General features: G+C 31.7%; 1 protein-coding gene across 8 annotated transcripts in view; it reads right to left on the minus strand.

Moving 5' to 3' along the window:
• Positions 1–17,216, minus strand: part of LOC126756363 (kinase D-interacting substrate of 220 kDa) — a 91,127-nt gene that overhangs the window by 29,756 nt on the left and 44,155 nt on the right. The window contains exons 1-2 of one of the 8 annotated variants that reach the window (XM_050469372.1): positions 9,922–10,263; positions 7,548–8,270 (exon numbers count right to left, since the gene is read on the minus strand). The exons of the other annotated variants lie outside the window; for them this stretch is intronic. Coding sequence (XP_050325329.1) covers positions 7,548–7,643 — 96 coding nt within the window. The 5' untranslated portion in view covers positions 7,644–8,270; positions 9,922–10,263. Of the gene's footprint in view, positions 1–7,547; positions 8,271–9,921; positions 10,264–17,216 lie in introns of those variants that run through there. 8 annotated transcript variants of the gene reach the window in all.

Consider the following 17,216-nt stretch of genomic DNA (forward strand, 5'->3'; position numbering starts at 1 on the left):
TATCTAAAAATTGTTGAAGCTAACTTTTTAAGCCCCTAGACATCTAATGCGACGACCTCAATGCTCAGTTGGCTGACTTTGTACCAAAGCTTGCCTTCTTCATCTTGATTTTGCCCAGTCAGTTTGTATGGGAACTATATGCTATAGTCGTCCGATCGGAGTAATATCTTTGGAGATGGTATAGTTGCTTTGGACAATAATCTATGCTAAATTTCGTGAAGATATCTCGTCAAATAGAAAGGATTTCCATACAAGGTCATGATTATGATCGGTCAGTTTGTATGCGAACTATATGCTATAGTCGTCCGATCCGAATAATATCTTCGGATATTGTATAGTTGCCTTGGACAATAATTCATGCTAAATTTCGTGAAGATATCTGGTCAAATAGAAAGGATTTCCATACAAGGTCATGATTATGATCGGTCAGTTTGTATGGGAACTATATGCTATAGTCGTCCGATCTGAATAATATCTTTGGAGATTGTATAGTTGCTTTGGACAATAATCTATGCTAAATTTCGTGATATCTCGTCAAATAGAAAGGATTTCCACACAAGGTCATGATTTTGATCGGTCAGTTTGTATGGGATATCGGCGGTCCTAACAAAGATACTCTTTTTGAGATGTAAATATCTAAACAAAATTAAGCGGTCATATTTTCTGAGGTATGTTATAGTTAGTTGCGGAAAATGATTGAGATCCATCTTATGATTTTTGTTTCATAGTTAGTTTTATTCTGAATATGTCGGTCAATGTTAGGTAGAAATATTTTCTTAAGCCTACTTTAGGTTAATTCAAAAAGTAATTAAAATCAGACCAGACCTTTTCTTAGTCCCTCGTATACATACTAAAGAGATTTAAAAGTTTTTAGTTCATTCTAATCGTGTACATCGGTCAATATACACATTTAATTTATTTGTAATCGGACCAGACCGTGGTCTAGCTTCCATATGCCAGGTGTACCGGTATGAAGTGGGCGTTAGGATACAAATGTGTTGGTAGGGAACATTTGTTGTGAATGAGCCTTATTTTTTCCATTTGTTTGGCCAAACATATTCAATAAACTTACAGTTATTGACGTAAGAAGAGTAACTGAACTTCATCTGGTATCGCAAAGAACCAAACGTGGTTCAATGGCCTACCAGATTAACTTAACCGACACTTATTGAACAAACATCATCATATTTCTATGGAAAAGATCCAAAAGTATGGAAAATGGCTGCCACATGAATTGAAAAAGAGAGAATTGGAAAACCGAAAAACAACTTGTGAAATTTTGCTTCAAAGACACGAAGTAAAATCAGTTTTGCATCGAATTGTCACTGGCCATGAAAAATGGATTTATTTAAGGAATGCTAAACGAAGAAAATCATGGGTTAATCCGAGACAAACATCAACATCGACTGCACAAATAAATCGATTCGGTAAGAAGGCAGTACTTTGTCTTTGGTGAGATTAGAAGGGTGTTGTATATCATGAGCATCTAAATCCTGGTAAAACTGTTAATTATAATCGCTACAGACAACAAATGATCAATTTGAGCCGAACATTGAACGAAAAACTACCAAAATGGACCGGAGGACACGACAAAGTAGTTTTGTTACACGACAATGCACCTGCAAACTTGGCTGGGAGCTGCTTCCCACTTGCCGTATTCACCAGACTTGGTCTCTTCTGAATTCCATTTGTTTTCATTGGCTGTGCAGCACTTCGATTTCTACGCCGAAGTCGAAAATTGGTTGTCTGATTGGTTTGCTTCAAAAGGCGAACCTTTCTATTGGCATGGTATATACAAATTGCCAGAAAGGTGGTCAAAATGTGTAAGAAGTAACGGTAAATACTTTGAATATTTTTTTTACTTTCTCATTCAAAATAAGACTATTTCATTTTCACAAAAAAATTAATTTCATACCGGTACACCTGGTATAGGCTTACCGTCCCTCTGTTTGAATTTTTCCTCATATACTATTTTAATTCCGTCACTTTGAGTAAATCGATTATTTTGAATGCTATGTACCCTCCCATAGTATTTGTAATAAAAAAAACCACATGAATACATAGCACCTATTAGTAGGTTACCAATTATGATTGACCAACATTCAAAAATATGTCCCTCTTTTCAATCCCTGCTAAATGCGAGTGCATAAAATATTCGGCCGCTTTCCAACTTGGCTCTTCCTTACTTATTTTGATTATTTAATTTTCATTGTTTTTTTTGTAAATTTTTTCTCTAATTTATTCGATAAGCCATTTGCGTAGGAGAAACGTGATTTGGCTAATTTGACGGCACATTCAATTGACTAAAATATAAATATTAATTATTATTGACTCTTGAGCAGATGCTTCGATTAAGTCACGTGACAATACTTGCGCAAAAACATGTGTATCAGCGGGTTCAATGTGCAGAGTAAGCATTTCTAAACATTTCCAATTATAATTATGGAAATATACAAATATATATATTATATTTGTCAATAATGCTAATTTCGTGTCATTAGTCACTAAAGAAAATGATTTCAGCGCTTGGCAGGTGTTATGGCGGGGTTTTGTGTGTTTACCGAAGAACTTTTAAAAGTATCAACAAATTTTCCAGTGGCCCAATTATTTTTACACTGTGTGTAATTAGCAGTAGAAAGTTAGTGTTGGATGTCATTTTGGTTTGTAAATGGGACTTCCCTGGCGAAATTGTGGTTTCCAAAATTGTGTGCTCCAAAAATTTTCCATAAAGCGCGTAAGTGATTAAGTTCAGATATATTAATAATCCTGTATTCATTTGAATATATATATTTATACATAAGTATGAAGATGACATGATGATAAAGAAATTATTTACTGACATTCTTATTGAAGAAGCTGCTGCTTTTAAAAAACCTTTCGCTTTCGTTGCAAAGGTATGCAAATGGGACATCTTTAAATATATAATTACAGTTAAATGTAATAAATTTTGACACAAACGAATTGCCGTAATACTTGCATACGAAACTAGGGTTGCATTGGCGTGAGTTTTGATGGAAAATTAGGGATTTTCCGATATTAGATCAATATAGGAATAGAAAAATAAATATTTTGAATTAAAAAAAATAAGGAGAAAAAATTAAATATGTTAAATATAAAATACAGGGAGAAAAATTTAATATTTTAAATTAAAAAAATACAATGTGTTTGGGACATAAGCAGGTTAGTTTACACCAAATTTCGGGCAAGAAAAAATTTTGTGTGTAAAATGTAAAAATAAAAAACTCATACATTTTGGTTATTTGAATTTTTCACATACATTTTGAAGTTATGGGAAAAAATTCCGTACACAAAAGTTATAGACCTTTGCATTACCCACAACATTGCCATGTAACTTTTTTCTATAGGACTGGTAGTTTTGCCGGAAATCGAAGTAAGCCATTCTTAACCCTTAATTTTCAAAATTTAGCCACGCCTCTCTCCTTACTTTTCCCGATCTCAGATCGTCCGAAAATTATTTTTCTCTTAATGTTTGTTATTCTATAATTCACTTCCGATGGGCTTCAACCTACGATGATTTTTTTTTTAAATTATTACCCTGATCTTAGGGCTATAATTGAGGTGCTTTTTTATATTAGAAAAACAATAAGAAATAATGCATTTACTTAATTTTTAGACTGAATTGTGAATCGGCAACCCACCAAATGATGCTGACAAATTCATTTCGCTCGATAACTAAAGTAGGTATTCGCAGTTCTAAATATATGTTTGGTGAAGATCTTTTTTTGACACATAGAGAATACCTGGTTTAAAAACATCTTAAACAACTCTAAGAACAGATGTAATAAATTTATTGAAGAAATTAAGCTCATTGCTCAGCAAATTGGAATATGTTCTTAATCTGGGCCACATCTTCCATTCGCAAAAGAATTAGTTCAACGCTGATTACCATACTTTTTTGCTCTTGTACTGCTTTCTTCGTTTTCTATTTGTTCTTTCAATGGTTTCAGTGCAAATTACTATTCGCCTTTTTAGAGAAGATAAACAGAAACCTGGCTGCACATGGTATCTTGAATTGACGCCGAAAAGAAGAAACGACTGGCGCGCTCTTGTTAACTCGGCTATAACCGCGTAGGCGGTGTCTTCGCCAGTAAAGAATAAGAAGAAACTGAAATCGGGAAATTAATTCTACTTTTCAAATTCGGGTGATGCTGGACACGAATTTTGGGTTATCAAACTTAAGTTCTTTGGGCCATCGCAAATGTCCATGTCTATTTCTTTGATGAAAAATATTTTTTCACAAAACACTCCGCCACATAAAAGAGAAGAGCTTAAAATTCTTTTAAAAGTGTATGAACCAAATATTATATCAAATGACGAGTTAGGCAAATAACTGCGTAAATTGTACATTAATTAAGATAAAAAGTATTATTTATCAGTTGAATTAAGAAAAAATTGGGTAAAAAGCATGAAGAAATGGCTCCCCAAAACAGTCATTCTAAAATTTAATTAAAAGATAAATGAATTGTTTAATCACCAAGGAAGCCAACGCATATTTTAACTAAATTTACTGTTGGTAAGAAGATATTATGATTGTTTATGGATATATTTAATATATATACTATATAGTATAATATAGAAAGATATTATTGAGTCAGGTTACAAAAATACGATATTGTCTGATGACCTCGGGCTCATTCAGCTTAGTTTCATAACTGAAAACATTTTCTTGTTTATTCTCCTTAAGTATTCTTAAACAATATCGTTTCAACATAGAACGTTTCTGAACGCGGATGAAAATAATTACTTGTTGGGTTTCTATGTTTGTGAATAAACAAGAAAATAGTTTCAGTTATGAAACTAAGTCGAATGAATCCGACAACCATCCTGATGATTGCTATTCTTATGAACAGAATCATCGGTTTAGTACGTGATGTAAACATAGTTTCGATCGTACGAAAATTAAACATAACACAAACCGTTCGAAACCATCTATGCGAGTTAACACAAAAAAGGCTCATGGACCGAATCTTCATTTGCGAAAAGCAGCTAAATTGCAACAAATTCGAGCGATTTCCGAAGCGGATGGTTAATGATGATGAAAAGTGGACAACGTCAAGCTAAAACGGTCCGGGTGAATCGCGGTGAACCATCGCAAAGGGTGGTCAAGGGGATTGGCTGTATTATCTACACTGAGCTGTTTCCCTATGGTTAAACTCTTAACTCAGAATGGTATTGTTAACAATTGGATCGACTGAAAGAAGTAATCGCTCAAAAGCTGTCAGCTTCGGTTAACAGTAGTACTGTGTGCCATCAAAAGACTAGGTTACACAAATGGATAGTGACTCGCCAGAAACTCCAGGAGCTTGCTTGAGAGGTTCATATGCCTCACCTTACAGTCTGAACCTGTCACCATGTGAGTTCTACCTGTTCTGCCTTGGGCGAATGATTTTGTTGGTAAAAATTCCCCTCAAGATAAGCTGGTAAAAATAGACTATCCCAGTATTTTGACGGAAAGGAACCAGGGTTTCTATGAGACTGGCGTTATGAAATTTCCTCCAAAATTATAACAAATTATCGAACAAAACGGTGCATATTTAACACAAATCTGATCATTCTAACTATGCTAAATATAACCTTCAATATAATAATAATAATAAAATAACGTATTTTTTTTACTAGACCTTATACAAAAAATCAACATTAAAGGGTTGCGATCGGTATATGGAACTGTTGTGATTCTTAAAACAGTGCTCAAATCTCACTATGATTCTTCCGGAGAAGAAAAATTAACTAAAAGATAAATAAAATTAGTGTGATCTAGAAACACAAAAGCCATTCAATCAAGTTAAGATTTAAACAAACTTAATAGAGATATGGACAAATAAAGGATGTTTAAGTTGCGTAATGAAGAATTTTAAAAATAACCTCTATAAATTTATTAAAAATTATTTATGTGAGTATGTACTTCTTACCAAAAAAATAAGAAATACAAAACCAAAAGTGATGAATGAAATCAAATACATTGCATAAAACAATTCACAGGTTTTTTCGAACTTTTTGCGGATTTTTGTGTTACTGTCTTGCTTTCGCGTCTTTTTGATTTCTCCCTTAGTTGTTAAATTTTTTTTTGTTTTTACATAACTGATATTGTGTACTTAAAGGAAGTACTTAAGCCATAATATGTCATATGTTTGATTTTCATTTGTTTAATCATCATCAGCTGGGCCTCACGCAACAATAAAGATATATGATAACAATAAGTATGTATATTTCATTAAATTTCCGGATATGCATTTAAAAATTTACAAAAACAAACACAAAAAAATTAAAACGTGTTTTTATTTTTAGTAAGAGCAGAATGAATTAAAATTGAAAACACAAAAAGGAAAGAGAACAACAAAAGCGTAAAAAGGTAAGAACGACAAACAAAAATTGAGTAATAATGCTTATTTTAAAAACGAGATAAATCGAGTTTTTGCTTTTTTAAAAATTATATTAAAAATCTTTGATAAAAATTTTGAATAAATTTTTCATAGAAAAAAATTTTAGTGAAAATGGTCGTTTTTGCCCGTAAATACCCCGTTAATATCATTATTAAATTGTTAAAAATGTTAGTATTTTTATACATTTTTTTACATTTAACACTAAAAATCAAGAATTTTCAATTTTCAACTATATTTGCCACTTAAAAAAAAATAAATTTTTTAGAATGATATATGTACATTTTTTATATTATCTTCCCCAATAAAAAACCAAGATTTAAAAAAAATAATAAAAATATGTTTTCTATAACACTGAAATTTGCAGTATATTAAATTAATATTATAGATTTTAGAATTCTTTCCACACAATTTGAAGTTAGTAAATCGATTTTTGTAAATAAAATTTAAAAAAAAAAAAACACTTTTTTTGAAAATTTTAAATTTTAGAAATTTGTATATATTAAAACAAAATATTTTTAATAAATAAAAAAGTTGAAATCTGTTAAAAAAAATTAAATAAAATATTTTAGAATTTTCGCTAATTTGTTTAAAATATGCTTGCAACTAAAAAATTGAATGAAATTATTTTTTTTAAAACACTGAAATGCAATTTTAGTTTGATAAATTAATATTATAGAAATTTGTATCAATTGTTTTCACAATAATTTTAATTAAAAAAAAACAAATTTGTTAAAAAAAAAATTTATAAAATACGCTTGGATTTCATATTTAAGACATTTTGGAAAATTTTGTTTTTAATATTTTTTTTTAATTTTATATTTTAAAAATCCATCTCCACTACTTCTCACTAAAACGCAGCGCTGCAATTTAAATATAAATAAATTTGAACACACACACTCGCACACTTTGGCGTCATTGTTGTGAGAAAACACTGTTATCTGCGCTTGTAATTTACGTCTATTTGTTGCTTGCGCAGCAGAATAAATAAATAAATAATAAATAAATTTAAAAATCTTAAGTTTTTGTACACTTTCCGCTGAAAATGTTGCCAGCAGCAAACGCACGTAGTACAAACACACATAAATATAGTATGAAAGCTTAAACTCCAACTACAGAATAGCTTATAAATGTAAATATACTAACATTTTTCGTTTTCTTACGAGTCGGCGAACGTAAATTATTCAGACTTAGACGCGATGCGCTCAGAATTAGCTCATCCAAACTCTTTGACAACTTCATGCTAAGTGTGGTGCCTGCAGCGCACCGCTTTTACAATAAATTAGTTTAAATTAAAAAATATGCAGCACACTTTTACGTGCGTATGTATGTGTGTTTAGACACTATTCGATATTTGTACACCAATCGAAAGTGTCAAATGAGTGGCAAGAAGTGTCAAATGTCTCCTACTTAACGTAGATTTTCAGGCGCGATAAGGATGTGTACTCGTAAATGATGAGCACTTTTTGGGTTTTCCACGAAAAAATGTATTAAAAACTATGCGCGTTGTTGTTGTTGAGTTGATAGTGAAATTATCTTAACAAAAACACTTGAGTTGATGATGGCACACAAATTCGTTAATTTAGTGATAATGCATGAATATTAATATTCCTGTTTTTGTTAGCACACTGCTGTTTGTTTGTATATATGGGTGTGTATGTGTATACATGTTTGGCAGCAATTGTAGAAGCATGCATATTTTATAAACATTTTGAGTATTCTGTTTTTTATTTTGCTTTTAGAATATTTTTTTTGTTGTTTCTAAATTTTTTTTATATGAGATACATATTTTTTATTTTTTTTATTAAATTTCTTTTAATTTTTATGTCTTTTCGTATAATTTTATAGCAATGCGAATTTGTCGTCACTCTGTTTAATTAGCAATAATTTTTTTAGATGCTTGGCGCACAAACACAAACACACATAAAATACATATGTGTGTGTGTTTTTCGCGATAAAAACTATTGAAAATTAAATTCACACTAACTTATTGTACGAGTGAGTTTTATACTATTTTTAGAATATCACAGAGATTTCTTATATTTTTTATGCTTTTGATTGTAATTATATTTTTATTTATTTATTTTTTTTATTATTAAGATTAAAATTTTTTTTATTTTTTCTTTTTGTTTTTAATTGTGATTATATTTTTATTGTAACCTTTTTTTGATATATATTTCCTTTTTAAATTTAATATTTTTTAATATATAATATATGTACATATATCTTTCATTTAAATATTTTTTTTACGTTTTCTTGTTATATTTGTATTTCAAATGTTACTTATTTATTTTTCTAATTTAGGAAATATTTGTAATTTAAACATTTTTGTAATTTTCCTTTTTGTTTTTAATTGTAATTACATATATTTTTATTATAACTTTTTCAATTAATTTTTTTTATTTAAATATATATTTTTTAATATTTTGTTACTTTTTAAATTTTTTAATTATTTATTTTTTTATTTAATATTATCAATTTAAAATTTTTTAATTTTTTTATTTAATTTCCTATTACAATTTATTATGATTATAAATAATAATTTAGTCTTTAGTAATTTCTTTTATATAATAATATACATATGTATGTACGTATACACATTTATTTTTAGATTAAAATTTTTCTTCTTATGATTTCTTGTTGTATTATTTCTTATTAAATTTTTTAATTTAAATATATTTTTTTATTTAAATTTTTATTATTTATTTTTGTAATTTATGAAATACTTTTAATTTTTTATTTTATTTTTTATTTAATAGTATTATTTTACAATTTTTTCCTTTTTTAATTTAATTTTATTAAATTATTTATTATTAAAGTTTATTATTATTACTTATAATAATTTATTATTATCTATTGTAAAACATAATTGATTATTGTGTTTTTTTGTATATTATTATTATTTTTCTTTAATAATTATTTTTATATACATATATGTATAAATGTACACAAATTTATTTTTATTTTTATAATTTTTTTATTTTTTATTGTATTATATTTTTATTTAGATTTTTATGTATTAGTTTTTTATTTATTTTTATTTTTTTTGAAGTTTTTTTTATATTTTTTCTTGTTATTTTTGTATTTAAAATTTTATTTTTTTCTAATTTGTGAATTATTTTTAACTATTTATTTTTTTATTCAATATTGTTTCTTTACAATGGTTCTTTGTTTGTATCTTATTATTAGTTTTCTTTAGTAATTTTTTTATATATAAATATACATAAATATGTATAATGCATACATTTATGTATAATAAATTTATTTTTATATTTAAATTTTTTTTTAATTTTTATTATAATTTTATTTTTTAATTTTTCTTATATTTATTTTTTTATGTTTATTTGTTTTTTAATTAAAATTTTTTTATTCATTTTGTTTTTATTTTTAATTTTTTTTCATTATATATTAATTTTCTATAATTTTGTATGTTTTTTTTTCACTTCATATCAAGGAATAAACAAGAAATTTGACGCGTATGTATGTATGTCTCCAAAAATTTGTTTAAATATAAACACACTCAATCTTAATCAGCAAACAGATCAGCTATTGATTAACATTTTGCTCTTGTATGTCAAAATAAAAAGAAAAACAAGCCAAAACCGAAAAGCGAAGAAGGCGCACGCCCGCGCGTTTATTACACGTTACACACAGCACACAACGAGTGCCAAGAATCTCGTCGACAAACGCGAAGTAGCAAACAGAAACCGTAGGGCGCGCGCTGACGATTGTCTACTACTATTAACTTGGCCTTTTGCTTAGCGACTGACTAACTGATTCAATGGAGATTTCAATGCGCGACGATTTCAACAAAACGCTGAATTCGCTGCTGATATCAAACGGTGATAAAGATGAAGGAAGAGATGCGTTACCACACACCCACACACACACATACAGACAGCCAGCCAGCCACAGTCAGCTGTTGGTGTTGTTGCTGTATGGCGCTCACCAAACGCCAAGCGTTTGCACTGGGCTTAAAGCGTCAAGCGGCGGTGAGTTTGCACACCGAAGTGGCATTACTTGTTATTCTTACAAGACTCAAGTGTTGTTGTTTTTATTGTTGCTGCTATTGTTGTTGTCAACAGCAGTTGTAGCTGTGCATGTGCAGTGTAATTCTTGATAAGAAGCGATGAGCAGCAGCTTCAGCTGTGACTGCGCCGCGCTCGCGTTGTTGCTGTTGTTACTATCATTTGTACAGTGTGCCGAGTTACAACACACTCGGAAGCGAAACTCGTAAATTTGTGATGTAAATAATTTGTATAAAATTTTATGACTCGCTCACTTTTCATCTGAAGCGCGAAATAACTGTATTTAATCGGGTTACTGGTTTTCACCTGGAACAGTTAGTTTGAACCCAAACAGATATTTATTTGAAACCAAAAAAAAATGTTAAAAAAAAAAAATGAAAATACAAAAAAAAAAAAAATGTAAGAACATTAAATAAAGAAAAATTAAAAAAAAATTAAAAAAAAATATAGAAAACTGCGTAAAAAAATAAACATTATTTGAAAAAAGTAAAAAAACAAAACTAAAGAATATAAATAAAATATAAATGAAAAAAATTTTAAATGCTGCAGATGAATAACAATATAGAAACAAGAACAAAATGAAATTCTAAAAATGTAAAAAATAAAAAAAAACAATTTAAATAAAGAACAAATATAAAAAAAAATTATTTAAAAAAAGTACTTAAAAAAAATTTTATAAAAAAATAAGTAAATCAATTAAAACAAATTAAAAAAATTAAGTAAATCAATTAAACACAAATTAAAAAAAAAATAATAATTATAAGAAAACAAAAAAAGAAAAAATTTTAATACTTATGTAGCCTAAATTTTATTTAAATTCAAATAAATTTTTCTCAACATCTGGCAACACTAGTTTCAGTAAAGTACAAAATAGTTAACAGTTAGTTTTTATAAAATTGAATTGCAATTTTACAAACAATTGTCGTTTTACTACAAAAAAACGTTAAGCGCAAATTTGTATGCTCTCTCATAGGGCTATTGTCATCTGTCGATATTTTACACTCTACACTCTCGTCATACTCTGAAGTGCTGTTATCTATGTAATTATATCGTTCTCGAATAATTTTGTAAAAAGAAGAAGAAAAGTATAAGTGTTAAGCCTTAATAATGAAACCTAAGCTGAGCCTCGGATTATGTTTCGCACAAATAAGGAATGTGCGACGAATCTTGTTGACAATTAAGCGTAACTTTTCCAATTATTTTTGCTTACATCTTTATTTGAGTAATTTCTATGTACAGGATATCTTTTTGGATTATTTTATTTGTAAGTGAATCTTTCCGATATTAGAAAGATTATGTTGTCATTCAGAGAGGAATTCAAAAAATCAGAGATTCTCAAAATCGGAGCTAATGCCCCTAACATTTCTGTGTGGCAAAAACGTGGATTTAAAATTTATGCTTAGAGTCGGAAGCTGCAATTCAGCACCTTATTTTTGCTGAACTAATAAATGCGAGGCAATGCCAGGTAGAAGTAATGAAATGACGATTATGCCATTAGTTTCCGTTAAGTTTGTTCAGTTATGGGAAATGTCCGGTTATGAGGGCTGTCCATATTGGGGAATTTCATTGTATGTGAACAGGCATGGACAGCTGGTTTAGATCGCTCTAATTAATGCGAATATACTATTCTATTATTATGTACAACGGAGTTATGGCAGGAGTAGAAGTTCCCGCAAGTGAAAAAAATTCTCTGAGCGCCATTCACTTGGGAGAAACGATCCTTTTACATATGGCTCAAACAGCTCACGACTTCCGGTCTTAGACCAAGTATCCTCTGGGTAGCCAAAAAACATCTGTTTTAAGGCGAGCTGAAGTGAGTAGGGAATCATCCCTTCCCAGGGCGCTGGGATTGGAACCCGCCACGTAAAAAAACGCTCTCAATGAAAAGGAAACAACAACCTCGGATGAGAGAAACAAGATAATACAAAAAGAAAATATTCTGAAGAAGAAACTAAATGTGGTAAATACAATATAAATTTCAATTTTATTATATAAAATTTTGTTTAAGAAACGCGAGTTACTGCACGAAAGGAAAATATGTGCTCTCACCTAGTTCTTTTAGCAAGAATAATGTAGATATTGTACGCACATTAAGCTCTATGAATAACTCCATTTCATTCATTCATTGTGACCTCAAAAAATGCTATCATAAGTTTAATATTGATTCTGATCTCATTGGAATGAGGAGTTCATTTGTATATTCTAATGAATCATTGTTGATTTTTCAGTGTGTTATTAAAACAGAAAAATACTTTAAAGAAGGTCATTTTCTAGATAAGCACTCTCTGAACTTTAGCACATTTATTTAAATGACGTACAAGTATATTTTATTGTTTATATAGTAGGAGGAATTTTATCGAGACATTAAAGAAACTGTTTGTATGAAAACCAATGTTGTTTCTATTGGATTATTTTAGGAGAGATTTTGAAATGAATCTTAAAAAAACTGCGTTAGAATCATGATGTAGCTAGAACGCTAGAAACTTGCATGAGTAGTCTAAAAATATCTGGCAACATTGTTGACGAATGTTCCACTTAATTTATATTAAAATACCGAATTTACAGTTATATAATAATAAACGAAATGTTTTTTTTTGAAACCTCAGTGAACTCTGCAATTCCTTTACTTTCTTCTTCTCTCTTTAGAAACATTTTTTATTGTGTTTTTTTGCACATAATGGCCTTAAGGTGTCTTCCGTAAAGTGTGTTCATGTAGTTTATTTTTAATGTTTACACAAATGTTTTGGTTTCATTGTCAAAAAAATATTGAAAAAAAAAATCGAAAAAAATTAATAAAAATAGAATTCAAAAAAACCGTCCTTCTGCAAAACAAAAAAAAAATATTAATAAAAAAATTTAAACAAAAAAAATTAATAATTATATGCAAAAATCAATAATAATTATACTATTTCAATAAAAAACAATTATTTTACGACAAAAAAATATTTATGTTAGCATATGGCCAACAGCCAAGAACTCCGAATTACGCTAATTTTAATTTTTTTGTTAATTTATATTTTTTAACTTAACTTTAGTTGACTTTTTTGGGCGCTTACAAGTTTCTAAAAATAATAAGAACTTCCATATATTTAACCGCAATAAAATAACACATAATAATTTTTAGTCAACGAGATAAGTAATGAGCTTCATGATCGAAGATCGCTCAAAGCGGAATTTTATCGGAAGTCATATAATTAGTCATTTCTTTTTAATCTTTCAATTATCTTCCTTTCCTTAAACCACAAAACCACTGTATACCTTTAAATTTATGCTCATCAAACAGTAAACCCCCCATCACTGAAGTTATGGGAAGTTCTGAACTTTATTATTATCATGTCACAATAAATGACGCGGGTAAAATATGACATTAAACTCATCTTTCGGGGCAGAAATTACATGAAGTTATAGAGTTACGATTGTTAGTCATAAGAAACATACCTAGAACCAACTGATTTCATCGAAGAACAAGAAAAAAGCAAATAAATGGACTACTGAGGGAGAAGTTGCCTAAGAAAAGATCAGGACTAAAGTTTTTTATATAATTATGTAATACTTGTAGTATGAACTACAACGTGAATTATTATGGATTGGTATCATATGAGGCGAGAGACACTCAAACTATTTATATAAATTAGAGAGAGAGACAACCCGACAAAGGGGACAGAGACCTTTAAAAATCCGGACTAAAGATTTGGAACGGAAAGAATAAAGGGTTTGTGATATATATCCGAGGTTTTTATAGGAACTGGCGGAAATATATAATATGCTTAAATATCTCACTATGGAATGGCGTTGCTTAGAAAGAATACTAAATAGGTTAATTGCGAAGTAATACATCCTGGTCACGTGTTTTCTACCTTCCACAAAGGTTCTGCGGAAGATTTATGGTACTTTGCGCATTGGCAACGGCGAATACCGCAGTCGATGGAACGAGATATACGACGATATTGACATAGTTCAGCGAATTAAGAGACAGCGGCTACGCTGGCTAGGTCATGTCGTCCGAATGGATGAAAACACTCCAGCTCTGAGAGTATTCGACGCAGTAACCGCAGGGGGAAGCAGAGGAAGACAAAGATCTCTACTTCATTGCAAAGACCTGGTGGATAGTCTAGCTTTAAGTCAAACAATTTTCGTAGAGATCATCTCACAACTCTGAATTAATAGTAGGTTAGGTTCATTGTGATGCTCAGAACTCTTAGGTTTGGATCAAAAAGACCGTCGCATATCTACAAAGCCCCTACATCCAGACACAAAATTTACTCGGGAGAGACCAATAGATCCATCGCCTGTGTATTAAAAGTATATCGTAATAAATCTGAGTTCTTTCAACTCGCAATGAGTCTAGTTTTTATCTATATTTAATGCCATTTGCCACACAGTGCGCCCATACATTGTAGAACGACATGCGCTAAGCGTTTTGTTGGCATTTATGTAATACAATGCGGAAAAATTTGTCTCGCGCCAGCGCTGCGCTCACCTAAGTCAACCGAGCGCAATGATGGGCGCTAAGGGAGATGATGGCTGATTGCATGTGCGGGTGGGTGCGTCGGTCGATGGCGCTGATATATTGTCGACTGAGCGCAGCAGAGCAATCGGTTAAGTGCTGGCTGGTGGCGAATGTGGAAATTCTAAGTACAAAAGTGTATATAGTATAATAGTTACTAGTATCTTTTTAAGTATCTTGCATGAGCACGCAAAGCAAACGAACGCGAAGAAATGACGCGTGGAAAAGTAAACAACTAAGCGCGCGCGCACATACAGACGCACTGGCATATGTATGTACGTGTGTGTAGACGCGCGCATTTTCCGAGTGTAGTAAATTTCTGCAAATAACTACCAATAATAGCAACAACAATAACTTTAGTTGCACTTTGTGTGCAAAGCAGTGTTTTTGTCCACTCCAACGACAATTTGATTGGCGCTGCCGCGGTGCTGTCAGGCGATTGTTGTTGTGGCAGACGGCGCTGTTACAATTGACGCAACCAACCAAAGTGGCACAATTACACACACACACACGTCAATTATAATGCGCTTGTGAGCGCGCGCGCCTGCATAGTGCAAAAGCAGGAAAAAAACGCGCACGATAATACCGTTAGACCACGCGTGGCCACCGCGCCGAATGCATTCACATAAAATTGACCTTCGACATTTGCCAAATGCAATCGAACTGTGTGTGCTCGCGATTAAAGAGTTACTTTCAATGGCAAGCATTTTGCAAAAGTACAAACGCGCGTCGCCAACGAAATCCACGTTCACCAAGCGCGCGACGACGACTTCCTTATAAAACAACAGTTGAGCTAAATGGCAAATTAATTACTTTTATTTTACTTCAGTTTTAATGAGCAACCGTACTTCTATTTATAACACAAACAACGCGCAAACAACAATAACAACAACACCAATAATTGCAGCAACAGCAAAAAAAAAAATACCAAACATATTGCATCTCAGATTTTCATTGATACGCGCTAAATCAACGCGTCGCAACAGGCGGACGAAAAGTATGGCGCGGCGCGGCGCGTTCGCCTTTCGAGCGCCAAATCGCATTGCTATAAATGACAGAGGAAAAAACAAAAAGCACACACAACACACACTAAACAACACAGTCGAATAATAACAACTTTAATAACAGTAATCACACTGATTATGCCGGACGGCAAAACGTTTCGTTGACAATAGCCGCGCCGCGTTCGTCAAGTCGACAAAATAAACGTTTGTGGTGCGCAAACGCGTCTTGACCGCTGCGATACGTTGTGACCGTTGGGGTGCGCGCGCGATGACTGCGTTGCAGAAACGCTTGGCCATTCTGTGGTGCTTGCACTGCTTGCTGACCAACAAGCGAAAGAAAATTGCAATTGAAGCAGCAGCTGTTGCCTGCTAAATCGTGGCGTCGTCGTGAGAGAGCGCTAAGCGAAGCCAACAGGCTTAGTTGGCCTGGGCGCGCGGGCTAGCGAGCGTCCCAATGCGAGGCGCATTCAACACACACTTTGTAGTTTTCCACTGCCGCCACTGCATTTTAATGGTTGGTTGTTGAGAAAACAAATGGTTTTCTTATTTCAGCAATTTTGTTTTTGTAAGTGTGTGCTTCTAAGCAGTGAGCGGTATAGGTGTGCTGAGCGTCTCTTCAGTGCTAGCGATGGCTATTAAGCCGCAAATATACCTTTTTCTTTAGCACAATTCTGAATTTAATTTAATGTCTTTTTATCTCAGTCGCTAATGCGCAACAATGCGCTGTGGGGGCTTAACCTTCAAGTGGTTTCTGGCGCTTATAACTTTGCTAAATAATTTACAGAGGTTCCTTTCCAATATTAGTACTCTATAATTTTAAACTTGACAATCTTTAAGTTCGGGATATACTTGTATGTAGCGCAATACCTTTTCTGAGTTGATCTTTTTGACGGCTGTTTCTGGATTTATACTCAGTTTGGTCTGTTATCTCATAATAAACAGACTTACTCCAGAAGAACTTTTGCAAATCGCTCAATATATCAAAATAATGGTTAGGTTCGCGAGTTGCATCTAATATTAGATTGACATAATCGCCCAGCGGAGTCAGTAACTCAAGCAACCATGGATCGGTTTCGCATCACGTTTACTCTAGTGGATACTGCACATCCGCAGAGACGCCGAACAGTGCGCACCGAAGACGCTGTTGCAGCTGCGGGGCACAGTTTCCAAGAAGATCCGAAAGAACTTATGTGGCCTTCACTTTATGGAAGATTTTGCGGAAGCTTATTGATTTGCGGGGTTACAAAATACAGCTCGCAAGAATTGAAGCCGAACG

This window comes from Bactrocera neohumeralis, chromosome 4 (genome assembly GCF_024586455.1).
Source record: "Bactrocera neohumeralis isolate Rockhampton chromosome 4, APGP_CSIRO_Bneo_wtdbg2-racon-allhic-juicebox.fasta_v2, whole genome shotgun sequence".
NCBI classification, from domain to species: domain Eukaryota; kingdom Metazoa; phylum Arthropoda; class Insecta; order Diptera; family Tephritidae; genus Bactrocera; species Bactrocera neohumeralis.